The 21,275-nt window shown below is 44.4% G+C and overlaps 1 protein-coding gene across 3 annotated transcripts; it reads left to right on the forward strand.

The window, feature by feature from the left end:
• GSTM3 (glutathione S-transferase mu 3) lies at positions 1–4,074 on the forward strand. 3 transcript variants are annotated; one of them, XM_009429142.3, is made up of 9 exons: positions 1–86; positions 528–799; positions 1,155–1,230; positions 1,570–1,634; positions 2,696–2,777; positions 2,871–2,971; positions 3,298–3,393; positions 3,482–3,592; positions 3,880–4,074. In XM_009429142.3, exons 2-9 carry the CDS (start codon positions 752–754, stop codon positions 3,976–3,978), a joined length of 678 nt encoding a protein of 225 aa, XP_009427417.1. In that variant the 5' UTR covers positions 1–86; positions 528–751; the 3' UTR covers positions 3,979–4,074.
• The last annotated feature ends 17,201 nt before the right edge of the window (positions 4,075–21,275 follow it).

Consider the following 21,275-nt stretch of genomic DNA (forward strand, 5'->3'; position numbering starts at 1 on the left):
GGTTGGTTCTGAGAAGGCTTCAAGGAGAAGGCAGACATTTCAGCAAGGCTGCTGAGGAAGGATAGGCTGTGGAAATTAGGATGCAGGTAGGAGGATCACAGAGCAAACACTCCAAGGTGGGAAATGCAAGTGTGTGTAGAAGGAACAGCAAGTATTGTTGGGTTGGGCTGGCTTATGAAGTTGTGACGGGCTGAGGGAGAGATAGGACTGGAAAAGCACGTTGGGGTCAGGTTGCAGAGGTCCTTGACTGACAGAGAGGGGAGCTTGGTCTGTGGGGAATCTTCTGCTCTGTGTGGTCAGAGGCTGGTCTGACTCTCCGGCCTTGCCCCAATCTTCCTATCCTTCATCCAGCCCCGGCTGGCTCGGTAAAAACGGCGCGAATCTCGCTCTCCCTGGGTAACTAGGGTCCCCGCTGCCTGGCTAGTGGTGCTTTTCGCGTCTTCACTGGCACCATTAATGAATGAAGTCTGGCTCCCACCCGCGGGGAAGGGAGGAGCCTCAACCTCGGGTCCCTTGCTCTCCTGCAGCGCTCCTGCCCGGGTCCCGCCTCGGGGTCGCCAGGCCCTGAACCCCAACGCCGGCATTAGTCGCGCCTGCGCACGGCCCTGTGGAGCCGCGGAGGCAGGGGACGGAGAACGGGGCGGAGGCGGAGTCAGGGCGCCCGCGCGTGGGCCCCGCCCCCTTATGTCGGGTATAAAGCCCCTCGCGCTCACAGTTTCCCTAGTCCTCGAAGGCTCGGAAGACCGTTACCATGTCGTGCGAGTCGTCTATGGTTCTCGGGTACTGGGATATTCGTGGGGTGAGTGCCGTCTCAACGGTAGAGCCGCTCGGTCAAAGAGACTGACGCGGAGAGGGCGGGTCTCTGGGTCCGCGATCTCCAGCAGGAGCAGCTCTACGCGGGAGCCTTTTCGAGCTGCCGAGCCACGGATGTCGACCCCTGCCCAGCCACGGATGTCGACCCCTGCCCAGCCTCTGGGATCGCGGGCCCTGTGGGGAGGGGCGGAGGAGACCACGCCGGAGCCGGACCTAGGGGCCGCTTAACCACCGCCCCGGCAGGACGCAGGGACTCGGCAGCCCCGGGCCGGGGGACGTTAGCGGGCGGGGGTTGGGAATGGGTGGGAGCTGCGCAGTCGCTGAACCGCTGTCTTCCCCAGCTGGCGCACGCCATCCGCCTGCTCCTGGAGTTCACGGATACCTCTTATGAGGAGAAACGGTACACGTGCGGGGAAGGTAATGCCGCTCCGCGTGCCCGTGCAGCCAAGCTGGCCCTCCACCTGCCCTGGTCTTCTTACGCCCAGAGGGTGGTGGCGTCGCGCCAAGGCCGGGTGGGACGTCTGCCCCAATCTGGGTGAATAGAGACACATCCTTTATCTGGAACTGGGGGTTCTCTTTTTAACATAGCCCAAACCCGTCTTAATGCTTAACCAAATAGGGCTCAGAGGCTCAATGGTTATGCTTTTGGGGCCTGGGAATTTGAGGTATTGGGACCAAGTCATTTCTTTAGATCTTTTGCTCTTGTCAGATGGGGTATTAAGGAGGTTGGGTCCCACTTAATTCTGTCTCTTACAGCTCCTGACTATGATCGAAGCCAATGGCTGGATGTGAAATTCAAGCTAGACCTGGACTTTCCTAATGTAAGTGGCTTTAGTAGAGGTGGCGGGCAGAAGGGAAAGCCTTCAAGTATATCCATCCTTGCCTCTCTCCTGCCTGGTACAGAAGGATGCAAAATAGGGGATCTTAACCTGGATAGAATAAATAGAATTCAGGGGTCCTTGAACTGGATGGATATGTATTTTCATTCCCATTAACCACCAGCAAAAGTTATTTCCTTTTATTGTGAAGAGAGACAATAAGTGACATTGGTTATTAGCCATGTCTGTCACTTTGTCACTAGTAGAAATCAGGTATTTTCTTTTTTGTGTGTTTCTTGTTCTTTTGTTTTGAGACAGTGTCTCACTCTGTCGCTCAGGCTGGAGTGCAGTGGCGCAATCACAGCTCACTGCAGCCTCAACCTCCCAGGCTCAAGCAGTCCTCCCACCTCAGCCTCCCAAGGAGCTGGGACTACAGGCACACACCACTATGCCCAGCTAATTTTTGTATTTTTGTAAGAGACGGGGTTTTGCCATGTTACCCAGGCTGATCCTGAACTTCTGGGCTCAAACAATCCTCCCACCTCGGCCTTCCAAAGTGTTGGGATTACAGGCATGAGCCACTGTGCCCAGCCTGAAATCAGGTAGTTTCATATTCTATAACATGCGTCGCAGGTATTTTAAGTGATATTTATATACATGTAAGTAAATATATACATATAATGTTATTTACTTTGAGATTATGTTAGTCATTACATCTGCTTGCTATTTAATGCACTAATAGGCACATGTTACTCTATTTGAATTTTTAAAAATATTTTTTGATTGTGTAAATTATCTATTTTGCTTCATGCATTTAACAACTTTATTCTGAGAAAAGGTCCATGGCATGCACATACACCCACACATACACACACCAATTTAAGAACCCCTGTCTAGAATCTTGTGGACCCAGTTGCTACCTTCTACTTATTTTCTTTTTTCTCCTAACACAGCATCTTCTCACTCTTGTTCACTGCCCTGCAAGTGTTCTTTTCCCCTGGAGAGGGAGGTAGGGAATCAAGAGAGAGGTAGGTTGTTCATTTGTCCTGTCCTTTTCCTTTCAGCTGCCCTACCTCCTGGATGGGAAGAACAAGATCACCCAGAGCAATGCCATCTTGCGCTACATCGCTCGCAAGCACAACATGTGTGAGTGGGATAGGGCTGGTGAGGGACCCCAGGCTGGTAGTTTGTCTGAGAGTGGATGATGCCAAGGGTGATTTGTTGTCATTTGGCCTACAGGTGGTGAGACTGAAGAAGAAAAGATTCGAGTGGACATCATAGAGAACCAAGTAATGGATTTCCGCACACAACTGATAAGGCTCTGTTACAGCTCTGACCACGTGAGTTTCCTTAGCACACATCTGCTGAATGGAGTATCAGAAAAAGGGGTATTTAGGAACCCAAGGGTTATCTCTGTTCCATTCTGCTGCTGCTACCTTCCCACCAACCCAGATTGTTAGAATAAGAAACAGAACTTATATTTTTTGGTTTGTTTTGTCATGTAATTCTGGTGCTGGTGCCTCTTCTTTCTAAACTCCTCCTTCCCCACCCTGCCATCCTCAAGTGAAGGCAATGAGAAGGGGCTACTAAATGTCCATCACTGGCCTGTGCCCTGATTAACTACAAAGATGATCACCACTATTCTCATTCTGCTTTTTCCTCTCAGGAAAAACTGAAGCCTCAGTACTTGGAAGAGCTACCTGGACAACTGAAACAATTCTCCATGTTTCTGGGGAAATTCTCATGGTTTGCTGGGGAAAAGGTAGGAAGAAGGGAAAAGAAGAGGATACTTCTCTATCTCTGCAGGCTACTACTCCTCAGACCTAAGCATCTTATTGCTTTTCTTCTAGCTCACCTTTGTGGATTTTCTCACCTATGATATCTTGGATCAGAACCGTATATTTGACCCCAAGTGCCTGGATGAGTTCCCAAACCTGAAGGCTTTCATGTGCCGTTTTGAGGTGACGTTTCCTGCACCTTTCTCTTATAAAAACACTCACAGGCTCCCCTGGGACCTGCAGGATCCCATTGTGGAGGATTCTTCCCCGGCTTTTGCCTAATGGGATCAATGGTTGGACACCTCTAGACCTTTAAGTCTTGGGAAGAGCCTAACTTCTATACCTTGAAGGCACTGTCTACAAAAAAATGGAGGAGGTAGACGCAGGCAACACGTGAATGTTGCTGTTCTGGTATGCATCTGTTGGACTGGGTTGGGGTCTTTATAAGATTTGGTGTATTTTCCTTTCAGGCTTTGGAGAAAATCGCTGCCTACTTGCAGTCTGATCAGTTCTTCAAGATGCCCATCAACAACAAGATGGCCCAGTGGGGCAACAAGCCTGTATGCTGAGCAGGAGGCAGACTTGCAGAGCTTGTCTTGTTTCATCCTGTCCCTAAGGGGTCAGCACTCTTGCTTTGCTCTTTTCAATAAATAGCACTTATGTTACTGGTGTCCAGCTGAATTTCTCTTGGGTATAAAGGCTAAAAGGGAAAAAGAATATGTGGAGAATCATCAAGATATGAATTGAATCGCTGCGATACTGGCATTTCCCTACTCCCCAACTGAGTTCAAGGGCTGTAGGTTCATGCCCAAGCCCTGAGAGTGGGTACTAGAAAAAACGAGATTGCACAGTTGGAGAGAGCAGGTGTGTTAAATGGGACTGGAGTCCCTGTGAAGACTGGGTGAGGATAACACAAGTAAAACTGTGGTACTGATGGACTTAACTGGAGTTCGGAAACCGTCCTGTGTACACATGGGAGTTTAGTGTGATAAAGGCAGTATTTCAGACTGGTGGGCTAGCCAATAGAGTTGGGACAATTGCTTACTCATTAAAAATAATAGAGCCCCACTTGACACTATTCACTAAAATTAATCTGGAATTTAAGGCCCAACATTAAACACAAAGCTGTTGAAATATTGATGAAAATGTAAGAATTTTTGTGACCACGGGGTAGGAGAAGTTTCTTTAAAGACGTAAAAAGAAAAAAACATAGGCTGCTCTGCCTGTGGAGTAGCCATTCTTTATTCTTTTACTTTTTAAAATAATAACAATCACAAAGGAAAGATTTACCAATTGAATAGGATCAAATTCTACAACTTTTCCTAAGGCACCCACAAATAAATGGCAAGTGAGACAAAAAGCACTAGTATAAAGATTATATAAAGACCTATAAATCATTAAGACAACTGAGTTTTTAAAAATGGACAAAATCCATGAACAATTTATAAAATAGAAATATAGCCAAAAATGTCTAAAAGATGTTTATGATGTAAGGAATTATAAATTACAACAGTGAGAAACCATATTTCCTTCTATCCGATGAGTAAAAAGTTTCTGAAGTGTTGGCAAGGCTTAGGAAAGTGATATGCATTTCCTGCTGGTCAAGTTGTAAATTAGTATAGCTACTTTGGAGGACAATTGTAAAATTTAAATCATATCCTATGACCCAGCAATTCCATGCTATAAAAACTCATCCATGGCCGGGCTTGGTGGCTCACGCCTGTAATCCCAGCACTTTGGGAGGCTGAGGTGGGCAGATCACGAGGTCAAGAGATCGAGACCATCCTGGCCAACATGATGAAACCCCGTTTCTACTAAAAATACAAAAATTAGCTGGGCATGGTGGCATGTGCCTATAGTCCCAGCTACTCAGGAGGCTGAGGCAGGAGAATTGCTTGAACCTGGGAGGCAGAGGTTGCAGTGAGCCGAGATCACGCCACTGCATTCCAGCCTGGCTACAGGGTGAGACTCTGTCTCAAAAAAAAAAAAAAAAAAAAAAACTCATTCAAAGAGACATATACTAAGATGTTCACTGTGGCATTGTCTGTAATGACAAATAAGTGGAAACCATGTAAATACCTGTCAATACTATGGAGTACCATGTGGCAACGGAAGAATGAGACTGAACTGTGTGAACTAACATGCAAAGATCCCCAAAACAGGCCAGGTGTGGTTGCTCACAGCTGTAATAACAACACCTTCAGAGGCTGAGGTGAGAGGATCAGTTGAGGCCAGGAGTTTAAGACCAGCCTGGGCAACATAGTGAGACCCCTGTCTCCCCAAATTTTTTTTTAATTAGCTGTGCACAGTTGCTCATGCATAGTCCCAGCTACCCAGGAGGCTGAGGTGGGAGGATCACTTGAGCCCAGGAATTTGAAGCTGCAGTGAGCTGTGTTCTTGCCACTGCACTCCAATCTGGGTGACTGAGCAAGACCCTGTCTCTTAAAAAAATAAAAAAGATCTCCAAGCATAGAGAAGAGTCTGGAGGGAAACACCAAACTCATAACAGTCTTACTGCAGGCAAGTGGGATAAAGGCCCAGACTCCATGGTGGAAGTTAAAGGGCATTTCCAAGTTAAGGCTAAGACTTGCTTTTCTAACTAAGAGAATGTGCTCATGCATTGCTTGTGTAGTAGAAACTAGTTTTTAGAAAAGAAAGCAAACTTAAGAAACACTGACTCCTGTGGAGATGACTTGGCACCACTCTCCTTTCACAGAGCAGAGTCTGAATAGTCTTCAGAGACAGGCCTGTGGGCCAGATTGCCATCCCCTATGGACCAGAAGCCAAGGATCTCTCTAGTGATGGTCAGAGGGCCCAAATGGCAGGGATACCCAGTGATGTCAGGAGGAATAGTACAGACAGAAGGTGCTAAGCAGACAATTCAACTGCCATGTTTTGCCACCCCCTGTGAGCAGGGATTAGGTGTTCAGGCCAGTATCTTGGGCATGGGGAGCCTTTGGCCAGAAGAGGTATAAAGCTCGGAAGTTTTTCAGTCTGATAACTATTGATATAATTTCCATAGTGTGAGGGAGCGGTATGCTCTACCCTTGTGTATTTAAGGCAGGACAGAGAAATTGAGGATGCCCCTGGGGCTAGATCGATGATATGACCAGAAATCAAAAAGGGAATGCATTATTTATTGCTGTGTAACACTGTTGAGAGAGGAGGTAGTTAAGGGATGGATAGGCACATAGAGAGGGAGGGTCTCAGGAGAAGGGATAGAAAGGAACTATGTTCACAAGAACAACGGCAAGACAGTGCCTATACTGCCTCTACAGTTAACAGGAAAAACGGAAGAAGTTACCCTTAAGCTAGGATGTTGCTCAGAAGTGACCATCCCAACTTTGGTGCAGGCACAATAAATCAGCCTAAATGTCCCTAATTTAACCCAGCTCATTATAATGTCATTAAACATGACATTAGCATTGTGGTTTTAGCACCCCCATGGGTTTTGCTTAGGCACTCACGGGTAATAACCAAGATGGAGTCCCTTTGGCAAAACTTAGGCATGCACAGCTGTAGTACCCCAAGAAGAAAATGTTACTTCTCTCATCTGGGCAAAACCCACAGAAGACTTCCCAGCTTCTGCCACATAAAAGACACAGAACACAGACGCCTTACTGGCAACCTGCTTTCAAGACCCCTGTCTTTGCTGAGAGCTTTCCTTTTTCCCAATAAATTCTACTCTGCCCTACTCACTCTCCATGTCCATGTGCCTAATTTTTCATGGTCATGGGACAATAGCCTGAACCTTGCCATACTCCAGGGGCAAAAGAAGACTTCTACACTATTCCCACAAATTTAGCAGCTAAAACAATACATGTTTATGGTCTCAAAGTTTTGTGGATTAGGAGTCTGGGCACAGCTGAACTGGGTCCTCTGCTCAGGGTTTCATCTGAAAACTGCCATCAGTGTGTCATCCAGAGCTCTGATCTCATCCCCAGGCTCAGTGGGAGAAGGATCTGCCTCCAAGTCTGTGTAATTGTTGATAGCATCAGTTCTTTGTTCCCTGTGGGACAGAGGCCCTCCATTTCTCATTGGCTGTCGGCTAGAGCCACCTTCAGTTCCTTGCAAAAGGGATCTCCTCAACACGGCCACCCATTTCACCAAAGCTAGTAAAGGAGTCTGCTGGAAGAAGGAACACTACAGTCCTATGTAATCTAATCACAGCAGTGACATCCCATCACCTGTTCTTATTCTATTAGAAGCAAGTCACCGGCCCCACCCACACTCAAGGGCATGAGTACCAGGAGGTAGGATCATGGGGGCCATCTTAGAGTCTGTTCACCACAAGAGAAGAAGGAAGGAAACAGGAGATTGGTCCTGCAGTCCTATGAGAAAAAAATCCTGGGAAAGACAGATGACAGGAGAAAGCAGCAAGGTAGGGAATGAGCAATTTGCAAGGGAGAAGTTTAAAAAGCCCAGGTCTGCAGGTGAAATGTATTTCACATGAATTCCAGATGGACAGATCACATAGGCAAATCACATGTTTCAATTTTTTTTAATTATTATGTTTGTTAGTGAAAATCCACTCAACAGTTATGCAAAACCTGGACCTTACTGGCCCAGAAAGCAGGGAAGGCCACTGAGAGGAACAGATCCTTTCCACAAGAGAGGTGGATCCCCAGTTCTCAATCAGCTCCCAGCTCTAACTCTAATATAGGCCAAGAAAAGAATGCTGTAAAAACGGCTGCCTTCAGGCAAGTGGCAGATGCAGGGGGGTGGCTGGGGACACATCCAAGGCACAGAGGCACAATAGTGATGGCTTTATACAAGTACCATCAGTAAGGGCTTAAAAGAAAACTTGAAACAGGTGCATTAGATTTGGTGGAGCAGTTCCCCAAAAGTATCAGGGAAACTCATTTGTATTCATTGTTGAAGGTTGAGCAACTGGGCGTTTCTAGTTCAGAAAGAAATAGCTTATGTGATTAAATGAAAGTTTGTTATAGAGTTGTTTCACTGTTACCAGGGAAAGGAGAGAGGGACAGGGATAGGCATGGACACAGATCTGCCTTTAAAGCCAGTTTAAGAAGCACTTATGAAAACACCTGGACTGTGTATAGAAATTGCACATTCCTTATCCTTCAGCTGCAGGACAGGTGGAGCAAATGAACCATGCAGAAAAAGAGGACTTAGGGAGTTCAGATGGATGGTGGGGCAAGGGAATGAAATAAAATTCAGTGGGTAATTTTTCTAATGTGTAAATTTGTTCATGTTACTCCCCTGCTTAAAGGCGTTTAGTGGCTTCTAAAACCTCAGGAAAAAAACCTCTTAGGCTTACCTTCACAGCCTCACCTCTGCTCCCTTTCCAGTGACATCCTTGGCATGTGCCCTCCTCCTGCTGCCCTGGAGCACTGGGTCCAGCCTTTCTGAATTTCCAAGGGAGCAGCACTGAGTGGTGCTCAGGAGCATGGACTCCGGAGCCGGGCCGTCTGGGTTCCGATCCTGGCTTTGCCCCTGGTAAATGGTGGCCTCCTGTGCTCAGTGTCTTCTTTGATAAATGAACCCTCCCTCACAAGGTTGTTATGAGAAGGGAGGAGACCACCCCTCATATTGTCTTATGCCCAATTTCTGCCTCAAAGAAAAAGTAGGAGTTAAAGAAAAGACAGAAATGAAATCAGTAGTTAGACAGCCTGGCGCTGCATTCCAGGCCTGGTAGTTAAAAATCAACCCCTGACCTAACTGGTTCTGTTATCCATAGATTCCAGACATTGTATGGAAAAGCACTGTGAAAATCCCTGTCCTGTTCTGTTCCGTTCTGATTACCAGTGCATGCGGCCCCCAGTCACATATCCCCTGCTTGCTCAATCGATCATGACCCTCTCACGCGGACCCCCTTAGAATCATAAACCCTTAAAAGGGATAGGAATTGCTCACTCAGGGAGCTCGGTTTTTGGAGATGTGAGTCCGCCGATGCTCCCAGCTGAATAAAGCCCTTTCCTTCCACAACTCGGTGCCTGAGGGGTTCTTGTCTGTGGCTCGTCCTGCTACAATGAGAACGAAGTCAATATTTCTAGAGCACTTGGGCCAGGCATGGTAGCTCACACCTGTAATCCCAGCACTTTGGGAGGTGGAGGCAGGTGGATCACTTGAGGTCAGGGGTTCAAGTCCAGCCTGGTCAACATGGCAAAACCCCATCTCTACTAAAAATACAAAAATTAGCTAGGCATGGTGATGCATGCCTGTAATCCCAGCTACTCGGGAGGTTGAGACAAGGGAATCACTTGAATCTGGGAGGCAGAGATTGCTGTGAGCTGAGATCACACCACTGCACTCCAGCCTAGGTGACACCGTGAGACTCTGTCCCAAAAAAAAAAAAATTTTAGAGCACTTGAAACAGATCAGTGTTACATAAATTTATAAATACTAATTGCCAAAAAGCACCACATTCACTTTTATATTTTCACACTTTAATACATGCTGTCCCCTCTGCCTCTTGCTTTTCCCCCAACTCCCTTAGCCTTCAAATCAGATTTGAAGTCACATCTGATAATCCCTGTGGTGATGGTCACCAAAGATTTCTGATTGTTTTCCCATTGGGAAAACTTCATGACACTCTTTAACTTAAATGTGGTCTCCTGACTTGTTTGGCCAATTAAACACAAGTAGAAATTACACACATTTTCCAGGCAGAAGTTTTAAAAGCCAGTGAGTAAGTCACTGTATCTGACCACCACAGTTGTCTAGACTCAGAGCAGGTGCCAAGTTGAAGCCTCCATCGGCCTAGGTCTCTAACAGACTACGAATAGCAGGGCCCCTGTTGATCACATCCGACATGAAGGGTAAGTAAGAAATAAGCATGTATTAAGCCACTAGGATTTGGTTTATCCTGACTGACATTTCTCTACCTCCCACAGGCTAATTTAAATGCACATATTTTAAATTTTTGTTCCCACAGGGTACAATGCTTTCCTCGATCAGGACTTAACACACAACTCCAGTTGTTCATTTAGATGTTAGTCTTTGCTGCTAAATTATAAGTTGCCTGAGAGCAGAGACTATGTCTTATGCAAAATTTTATATTTAGTGCTTGCACAGAGCCTGACACAAAGTAGGCACTCACAACTGTGCACTGATTCCTGTCATTTACTGAGAATTGGAAGAAAAAAAGAAGAGTTTGCTTGATAGGTAAATGCCTAATGCCCTCAAGGAACTTTAAAAAATTCCTCTTTGATTTGACTGAGAGACAGAACCCAGAAAAACAGAATGCCCTGTCTTAAAACAGAGAGAGTTCAGGTAGAAGTACCTGGAGTCAGAACTGAAGTTCGTGTTCAGGGAGGTCTCAGAGGATCAGCAAGGCACTGAGGCTGGAGAGTAGGTTATATGAGTTTGTGAAAGGAAAATATCTTGAGCCCCCAAATCAGTAAGCTAAAAAGAAAATTCAAACTGGAAACTGCTCAGGACAAACCTACCTCCCATTCTATTCAAAGCCATCCCTCTGCTCATTGAAATAGATGCATATTCTGATTGCCTCCTTTGGAAAGGCCTATCAGAAATTCAAAAGAAGGAAACCATCTGTCTCTCACTTACCTGTGACCTGGAAGCCCAACCCCCTCCCCCCTGCTTTGAGTTGTCCCCACCTTTCTGGATGGAACCAATGTACAACTTACATATATTGATTGACGTCTCGTGTCTCCCTAAAATGTATAAAACTAAGCTGTGCCCCAACCACCTGGGGCACATGTCATCAGGGCTTCCTGAGGCTATGTCACAGACACACGCCCTCAACCTTGGCAAAATAGACTTTCTAAATTAACTGAGACCTGTCTCAGATTTTCTGGGTTTACATTTTGGTAACCATGAAGGGATTCTGGGTGGAGATGCCCCTGACCTTTGACAAATGTCCTATTGGTGCTTGGTACCAGCATGAGCTAACTTTATGGCTCAAACCAACAGGACAATTTGCTGAGGTCTGAGAGCACCCCCTGCAGAGAATCCCTGATTTCCAAAAATTTGGTTGAGATCTAAAATTTATTTTCCTGTAACTCCTCTTTTCTTTGGAATTTTACTTGCTTCCAACAAGGAAGGCAAGTTTTCCTGCTTCCATGATAATGGAAGGCAGGAAACTCCTTAATGGAGTTTGAGCTAGCTTCTAACAGGGAAGATGAGTCTTTTTTTTCCTGCTTCTAGAATTGTAGAGAGCAGTCTACAGCCTGAGACACACCACTAGGTAAGAAACTGGTCTGGGATTCTGTCTGGCAAATTATTTTTAAATGACTAAAGTTAGCATTAACAAGCAGCTGGTGTTAATTTCTGCTTACACTTAGAGCATTCAGAAATCATATAATTTGTGTGATCATTGTTAGTTTTGCTTAACTATTTTGTTGTTTGTTTCTGTCTTGTTGGGTTTTGTGTGTGTGTGTTTCGGTCCTTTCCTTACCAGATTTGACCAACTCCAAACCCTGTACCTCATGAGTGTGGAATCTTCCACTCTGAAGAAATAAGAGCACCTTGCTCCCCTGAGCCTTTAGGGGCATTCTCAGGTGACTGAGAATCACGTGAGGGTGTCTGGGAGGAACGCTCCCTAGACCTGCAGCGGCTTTAAATAGGTTTTCCCCTCAGGAGAACATACTTAGGGCCTAATCTCAGCCAGCAGGTGCAATATAAGGAGCTGGCTCCGCCTGCACCTTGAGCCCCTGGCACACTGTGCCAGGTAGCTGCAACACAGGTGGACCAAACTGGTTCAGGGTGTAACGGCCCTGAAAAGCTAGGTCTGCAAGCAGCACATTTGGGTCCAACACACATCCTGACTTGGTCAAATCCGAAGGGGAACTCTAAATTATGGGTAACAAGCCTCTGAAGTGGCTAAAATACCCACACACAAAAAAAAGGTGGTATGGGCCAGGCGTGATGGCTCACACCTGTAATCTCAGCACTTTGGGAAGCCAAGGCAGGCAGATCACGAGGTCAAGAGATCAAGACCATCCTGGCCAACATGGTAAGACCCCGTCTCTTCTAAAAATACAAAAATTACCTGGGTATGGTGGCACACGCCTGTAGTCCTAGCTACTCAGGAGGCTGAGGCAGGAGAATTGCTTGAATCTGGGAGGCAGAGGTCGCAGTAAGCCGTGATCACGCCACTGCACTCCAGTCTGGTGACAGAGCAAGACTCCATCTCAAAAAGAAAAAAAAAAAAGGTGGTATGGTGGGGGGAGAAAAATGGCCAGCAAAAGGAAACAAAAAAAGAGGAAAGAGAAAAGGAAACAAAAAAAGAGGAAAGATTTTTTATTTTGACTATTAAAGGGACTTTATTATGTAACAAGGCCACCTTTTTGCCAGCCAGACCAAATTGAAAGCATTGGCTGGCCCCCAACACTGCAGTTCAATAGCTAAGGTTCTGCCTTCTTTTTTTCTACTATGACACGTTTGGTTCCTAAATCAAGCCCTTGCTGGTTTGATACTTGGTACTTCTGAAATAGCAGCAATTTGTCTTAGCTGAAATATAGTAATGAGATTTAAAAATATTTTTTTAAAAAAGAGCTCAATGGTTAAATGTCAGCTTAATTAAAAGCTATCATCCAAGATACGTGTGTGTGCATAAGTGCGTATTCGTATTTAAAAGGCCTTTTTGTTTTTGTTTTTCTCTTCTAGAACCTTGTATTTTTTTGAGCAAAAGTGTTTTTCTTCTGAGTTGACTGAATTCTGTTTTCACCTGATTTTTTAACTAAAATATTTATTGCAACAGAGGCTACTCTTGAGTTAAGGAAGAATGTAGTTTAGACACTTAGACATGTCTTTGTTTAAAAAAAATTTTTAAGTGCACTGTAAAAGCATCATATGTTCTAGCCTCATAATAATTCTCCATTTTTGGAGACCCAGGATTCATTGTGGGTTCTGCCCAGAACTCAGAGATCCAGTTAAAAAAATAGGTAGTTCCTATCTAAATAAAATTGGTCTCCTTAGACAATCCAATGATAAATTTCTATAATTTTATGTTCAATTGGCAAATAAATCCATTTTTAATTTCCCTCTAGCTCACCAGACATTCTATTTGTACCTTATGATATACATTTAGCTATCTAAACTGTCAGGCCTCTGAGCCCAAGCCTGCACATATACATCCAGAGGCCCTGAGGCAACTGAAGAACCACAAAAGAAGTGAAAATGGCTGGTTCCTGCCTCAACTGATGACATTACTTTGTGAAATTCCTTCTCCTGGCTCAGAAGCTCCCCCACTGAGCACCTTGTGACTCCCGCCCCTGCCTACAAGCAAACAACCCCCTTTGACTGTAATTTTCCACTACCTACCCAAATCCTATAAAACTGCCCCACCCTAAACTCCCTTTGCTGACTCTCTTTTCAGACTCAGCCCACCTGCACCCAAGCGATTAAAAAGCTTTATTGCTCACACAAAGCCTGTTTAGTGGTCTCCTCACATGGATGCGCATGACGTTTGGTGCCGTGACTTGGATCGGGGGACCTCCCTTGGGAGATCAATCCCCTGTCCTCCTGTTCTGACACTGCACTGCCTCTTGCAGCCACGCGATAAATTGTGCATAAGGCTCCCGTGATCCCTGCATAACATGTAGAAAAGTCTGCACTGGAACTCTCTCTTCAGGAATTATGCTCCAGACACATTTGGTGGCTAAGGCAGACTGGTGGTAAGTGGCCTCTGGGAGTGTTAATTGTTATACCAGATCTGAAAAGGGGCCACTACATGTTAGCGTTTCCTCTGTAATGTGTCCTTGACCAGCGGTGCAATTCTGCCTAGCCTGGTCTGCTCACATTTCTTGCCAATTTAAACTCCATGTCAGATATGCACTGGCGGATAAGCAAGTGTGAGCCAAATGTTTTATATCAAAGGGTGGAAGGCACATGGCTCCAAACACTGATTCTAACAGCCCTATAGTAAATGGGCTTTGCCCTCTATTATTAACCACGCTAGCTTTTAATTCTTTTATAATTTAAACTCTACAAGAGTGTGTTCATGTAAAAGATGTTGTAGGTCATTCAGATCAGGCCTTACAGTAATAGGAAAAGCGCAAGGTCCTAAAGGTTCACCAGCCATAGCAGCAGCACGCAAAATTTTTTATATGGGGGTTTCTGCTTCTGTTATTGGAGGGGGTGGCAGAGGCCAATTCTCCTCTCCTTTTTCCTGCTTAGCAAGTGGCCAAATCTCCTCCCCTTTCTCTTGCTAATTATTTTCAATAGGCGCTGTCAGAGGAATAAATAATCTTTTTAATTCTTGAGACTCAGAACCTGACTCCTGTTGTCCGACAGAATTAGAAGGAGACAGCAGCAGTAGGATTGTGCAAACCAAACCCCAAGCAGAAAAAACAGAAGGGTCTACTTTAAGACCTTTTTGATGAGCCCGTTTCAATCCTTCTCCTATTCTGTCCCAATTTTCCACATCAAGAGTGCCTGCCTGCAGAAACCATGGGTTATGCATAATAACCTCCTGCAGAAGCTTAGTTAATGTTTGCGAATTAACTTGAGCCCCAGGCTGTTTCAACAGAACTTTAAGCAACTGCACATAATGTTTTTCTTCAAGAGACAAATTCTGCCCCATGTTACCCTGATTCAGAAAATTCCCATTCCCAGTACTTCTTTAGAGCACTGACCTTATATCCACTGCCAGCAGATTCATCCCAGGGTCCCTGTTCGTCTGGTCAATTTCACTTCCTCTGCTCCAGCAGACCTTCTTTGTTCATGTCCTCAAGACCCTGTTTTCGGGCAGCACTTTGCTGTGGACCTTGCTGGACTGAACAAAGGAGGACCAAGGCAGGAATAAAGACAAAGACTGAAGAGTATGTTTTGAAGAAGGGGGTCAGGGGACTCCTTGCTTCTAGTGAACAAGGGCCCTGAGCTTTTAGAGTCCTTCATATTTATTGAGTAAAGGAGATAGGGAGAAGGGGATGGTTGTGGTCAGCTGCTTGACTTAGTGCAGGCCTGCATGACTGCATTATTTGAACAGTAGGCTCCAGATGTCCCAGTAGATAACCTCAAGGAGCACGGCACCAGGGAGTGACTACCCTCAGCATACCTTCTGGCGGCAGGCGCAGATGCAAGTTTGCTCACATTCTGTATTCATGATAAACAGTTTGCTGTTTGATCATATAGCCTCCAGTGGAATGCTGAGTGGGTCACAACCCTCAGGCTTTTGGTTCCCAACACAATAATAATCTGTTTTCATTTGTAACAGGACACAATTGGAGAAACTGGTTATTTTACCAAAGCTTTAACTTGAATGGTATGCTTTCCTTTAAGGAATCAAACTTGATTTATGGAGCCAATAAAGCCACTTGGGAAACTGGACTCATAGCTTTGTCCACCTGTGGTAGGTAAAGAATGTCACTTTCTGACAGGCCCAGGAGCCCCAAGTTTACTTTGGAACCTCAAGGGGAGAGGATCACCCAACTCATAGGTATTTGATGGCACAAACCCATGGCTGAGCTCAGCTTTAAAACAGTCTTATCTGAGATTCCTTCTGTGAACACAGAAAATGTGACACAAGTTTCAGAAAATCCGAGACAGGTCTTTCTTTCTTTATTTTTAGAGGGAGTTTTGCTCTGTTGCCCAGACTGGAGTGCAATGGCACAATCTCCGCTCACTGTAATCTCCACCTCCCAGGTTCAAGCGATTCTCCTGCCTTGGCCTACCAAGCAAGTAGCTGGGATTACAGGCGTCTGCCACCATGCCCAGCTAAGTTTTGTAGTTTTAGTAGAGACGAGGTTTTGCCATGTTGGCCAGGCTAGTCTTGGACTCCTCATCTCAGGTGATCCGCCTGCCTCGGCCTTTCAAAGTGCTGGGATTACAGGCGTGAGCCACCGTGCCCAGCCAGGTCTCAGTTAATTTAGAAAGTTTGTTTTGCCAAGGTTGAGGATGAGTACCGGTGGCACAGCCTCAGGATGTCCTGACAACATGTGCCCCAGGTGTTCAGGGCACAGCTTGATTTTATACATTTTAGAGAGACATGAAACATCAATTAATATGTATAAAGAACTACATTGGTTTGGTCTGGAAAGGTGGGACAACTTGAAGCACCCACCTGCTTCGAGTTGTCCAGCCTTTCTGGATGGAACCAATGTACTTTTTACATATATTGATAAGCCGTAGCTTTTATATATATTTACAAACCAAGCTGTGCCCCGACCATCTTGGGGACATGTTGTCAAGGACTTTCTGAGACTGTGTCATGGCCACATCCTCCACCTTGGCAAAATAAACTTTCTGATTTAACTTGGACCTCTCCCAGATTTTCTGGGTTTACAAGCTCATGGTCTGGCTTATTTCTTCCTTGCTTAGGCCAAATTGAAATGAAACATTTCTGAAAACTAACAGGGATTGGCTCTTAATGTTCTTATGGGGTTTACAATGGAAATAATTACAGATAACTGACACGTGAGACTTAAATCCGGAAGAAAAGATTAAATGGGTGTGGGTATATTTGAATTTTAAATGAATAGGTGCTGCTGTGTGGCCTGACTTGGAGACAGCGGGCCAACCTAGTGTTCGCAGGAGATGTTTTCCATGATGCAAAATAATAGGAATAGAACACACCAGCTAATAATGTTCATGTTGTATTGGAAGTTTGAAGGAAAATTAGAATTATTAAATAGGCCTGTACTTTATCTTCTGTAGTACAACACTTTCAATTATATTAACAGATAATCTTTTTGAACTGTGACCAAGACCCTATCTGCTTCTTTCCAAAATTATGTTTCAGGCCGCACGCAGTGGCTCATGCATGTAATCCCAGCATTTTGGGAGGTGGAAGGAGGCAGAGGCAGGCAAATCACTTGAGCCCAGGAGTTCAAGACCAGCCTGGGCAACATGGCAAAACCCCATCTCTACAAAATACAGGAAAAAAAATTAGCCAGGCATGGTGGCATGTGCCTGTAGTCCCAGCAACCCAGGAGGCTGACGTGGAAGGATCACCTGAGCCCAAGGAAGTCAAGGCTGCAGTGAGCCATGATTGCACTACTGCACTCCAGCTTGGGTGACAGAGCAAGACCTTGTCTAAAAAAAAAAAAAAAAATTATGTTTCAACTGGAAGAGAACTAAAGGTATGCAGGGAATGTAGGGTGTCTGTTGGGCCTTTTGGACAGAATATGCTTTGAGAGGATTTGTTGGGGCTATTCCAAAAGGTGAAGTCGTCTGTTGAAAACCAGATCTGTTTACAAGGAGTATGACAATTAGCATTTGCAGAGAGAGTTGTTCCGGAACCCATCAGAATGGACCACTCTTGCTCACTGCTTCCAAGTCTCAGGTTACCATGTGGTAGTGGCCAGTCTGTCTCTGTGTCTCTGTCATCAGTAAGAGTTTCCCTCACCATTCCACACAAGCCACATGAGCCTAAAAAATGTAGGGTAACAAAGTGGGATGACAGTAAACCTGAGTGGGGTCACAGAGGGATGGAGACAAGAGCCAATCCAAGGAGTGACTTTGGGTTGTTCATATCAATGCTTAGTATATAAGTCTTATTACGCAATATCTCTTCAGAGTCCCTTCACCAAAGAAGTGCATTCTATAAGCATTGTAAATAAATGCAAAACAGCTTATTTGCAAATCTGAGTGCAGCCTGTTTCCTACTGTATCATATAGGCTTACCTAATTTTTCCCTTTTTTCCACTTCCCATTTCATTTGTTATTTTATAGAGGGTGAATTGGGGTTTGTTTTTCTCTTTCTTTCATCCTTTATTATTTTTTTTTTTTCAGAGATGAGGTCTCACTATGTTGCCCAGGCTAGAGTGCACTGATTATACACAGGTGCAATCATAGCTCACTGCAAACTTCTGTCCTCAAGCGATCCTCCTACCTCAACCTCTAGGATAGTTGGGACTGCAGGCCTGCACCACCACACCCTGCCCAAATTGGGGGTTATTATCTTTACACTTTAGTCTCTCGTTTTCAAAATATCAATATGAACATTACCCACAGATTCCAAACTTGGAAGTGGATGCAGGAAATGACACTTTGCTTAATTTCTGTTTTAGGAGAAAGAGGGTGAATGTGTTTTCATTTGTACAAGGCATGGTTGCATATGTTAAGCAGGAGCATTTTATAGTAGTGACTGTTATGGTAATAAATGGAAATGTACATATAGAAAAATAATGCTTTTGTCAGGTATCTCTCATCTGCGTCTTTTTAACACTCTTCCTATATGTGGGGAATTTCTCACATTAGAAGTCTCACCTTCCTGAGGTAGAAGACTGCTTTCCCAATATCCATTCTCCCTATCTTCTTTTGTCATAGAATCTTCATTTCTCCCGGGCACATTGCTTCCCAGACAAAAGATGTCATTTCCAATGTGACTAAGTTCTAACCAATGATGATAAGCAGAAATGGTGTATGTTATTTCTAGGAAGTTTCTTTAAAAGGGAAGGAGCAACTCCCATTCCTCTTTTTCCCTCCTGTTGTTTGGAATGCAGCTGTGATGGTTGGACTCTAGCAACCACTTTGGACAAAGAGGTGACATGGAGAAGGGAAACCACATGCTGAAGATAAAGTTAAGAAGCTAAGTCACTAAGGCCATTGTGAAGCTGACATTACCAGCACTTAACCGTCTGCCTCAAAAAACCTTTTTACATGAGAAATAGAAGTCTGTCCTATTTAAGCCACTGCTATTATTTGGCTATATATAGCAGAACTTAATGTGAACTAATCCACTTGATCTTCCAGCCTCCCTTGTGGCTGAGGCAAAGTCCTCTGCCCCAGACTCTGTTAATTGCACACAGTTGTGGAAGACTTCAGTTTTAAAGAAGCAAGCCCTGCTTCTTTGTTTTCTTATGAGAAGGGCAGTGGTGGAGGGATCAGGATTTTGGAGACAGCAGTGGTGAGACTGGTATCCAGTGCCACATGTCATGGGTAGGGGTTCTGGTGTTGGTGCCCAGCAATGGCTGTGGTGCCTTCTCTAGAATAATCCCACATATGATTAGGCATATTTCCTGGCTACCCAGGTTCCAAGGCCAACTCCCTGGCCCTCCCGGGGATTCAGTGAGCTACCTGATATAGCTAATAAATTCTTTTGCTGTTTTAGCAACAAGGAACTCTAAGTGATATGCCACCCACCTCAGGTCTAGCAGAAGATAAAGATCTTATCTTTAATACCTTAGCCTCTATCCTACCTGCTTTGAAACACTGGCTCAAACCCAAGGTTTCTCCTAAACTTGGGTTTAATTAACCTTTATCTCTACTTTTCTGGATGTGGGAGAGATGTAACTGGCTACCAAAATCCGTTGTTCCATTATAATATGCATCTATCCTTGCAACTAGATATGGCCACACAACTGAATCTCACCAATGGAATGTGAATGGTTGTGATGTGGGCAACTTCGGCCTCACTTGCATAATGGGAAGTCGCTTCCTTGGCTTGGGCAATACAGCTCCAACCAAGGAGATAAGGAAGCACCCTAAGGAATGATAGAGGCACGAGATGGAAGGAGCTCAAGTCCCTGAGTAACTTCATGGAGCAGGACGGCTTCCCAACAACCTAGAGTCTTCCCTGTAGAACTGTTACACAAAAGGAGAATAAACTGTTTTCTATAAGCTGCTGTCTTGGGGTCTCTTCATCTTTTTCTGCTAATACAAGGGTAATGGGTAAATATAAGGCATAGAAGTTGTAATTAACAACAGATGATTACAGATGAATGCAGAAGCCGCCAACACAGGCCGCTGTGTTTTCTGAGCACATCTCATTTTCTGATTCTATTCCGTTAATAGAAGGGGGAGACGCACTGAACACCGTATGAGCACTGCCACAAGGCACCGAACAATCTCACGGTCCAGGACTTCTGCTAGGTACTAGCCACCATTACATTATCCTTTTTGGTGGCTCAGTGTGAGGTATATAGGTTATACTACTTCTGTCTCTGACCTTAGAATGTATGTTTTTATCTTTTATAATTTTGACCACAATGTTTAGAAAATCATTTTCATTTGCAATTCTCTTTGTTTACCACATCTTCCCCCTTTTTAAAGGATTGAGTTAATGTTTTTGATAATCACATTTCCAATCTTAAATGTAATATTTTACCTTTAATATAACTATGCACTTTTAATTTGAGCTTCTAAATCAGGAATCAGAAAACTACCACCACCTGCTGTTTTTTGTTCTGTTTTGGTTTTATTATTTTATATTGTGGTAATATACACATAACACAAAATTACCATCTTAACCGTGTTAACAATTCACTGACATTAAATGCATTCATAGTGTTATGCAACTATCCCCGCTGTCTAGCTCCATAACTCCTTTCATCTTATAAAACTGGAACTCTATACACCTAAAATAATATTTTCCTATTCTCTCAGCCACTGACAATCAGCTTCCTACTTTCTCTTTAGATGTTTTTTGACTATGTAACATAAGTGAGATCATAAAGTTTTTGTCCTTTTGTGACTGGATTCTTTCACCTTGCATTATGTCCTCAAGGCTCACCCGTGTTGTAGCATATGTCAGAATTTCCTTTCTTTGTGAAGGCTGAATAATATTCCTTTGTATGTATACATGATATTTCATTTATTCATTCATCTGTTGATGCACACTTGGATTGCTTCCACATTTTAGCTGTGTAATACTATTGTGAACATGGGTGTACAAGTATCTCTCTAAGAGCTTGCTTTCAGTTCTTTTGGGTGTATACTCAGAAATTGAATTGCTGCATCATATAGTAATTTTATGTTTAATTTTTTGAGGAACTGCCATACTGTTTTCCACTGTGGCTGTACCATTTTGCATTCTTACCAACAGTGCACAACAGTGCACCAGTATCTCCATACTCTCACCAGCACTTGTGATTTTCTGCTTTTCAATACCATCCTAACCAGTGCGAGGTGGCATCTCGTTATAGTTTGGATTTGCATTTCTCTAATGATGAGTCATAATGAACATTTTTTCATGTGCTTAGTGGACATTTTTATATCT

Source organism: Pan troglodytes, chromosome 1 (genome assembly GCF_028858775.2).
Source record: "Pan troglodytes isolate AG18354 chromosome 1, NHGRI_mPanTro3-v2.0_pri, whole genome shotgun sequence".
NCBI lineage: Eukaryota > Metazoa > Chordata > Mammalia > Primates > Hominidae > Pan > Pan troglodytes.

Excerpts from the sequence above, each read along its gene's own strand:
- GSTM3 (XM_054686331.2), top strand. The coding sequence starts at position 752 with ATGTCGTGCGAGTCGTCTATGGTTCTCGGGTACTGGGATATTCGTGGG. Across the intron at positions 800-881 it reads GGTACTGGGATATTCGTGGG|CAGGAGCAGCTCTACGCGGG; the intron begins GTGAGTGCCGTC and ends CGCGATCTCCAG. Across the intron at positions 1,231-1,569 it reads ACGGTACACGTGCGGGGAAG|CTCCTGACTATGATCGAAGC; the intron begins GTAATGCCGCTC and ends TGTCTCTTACAG.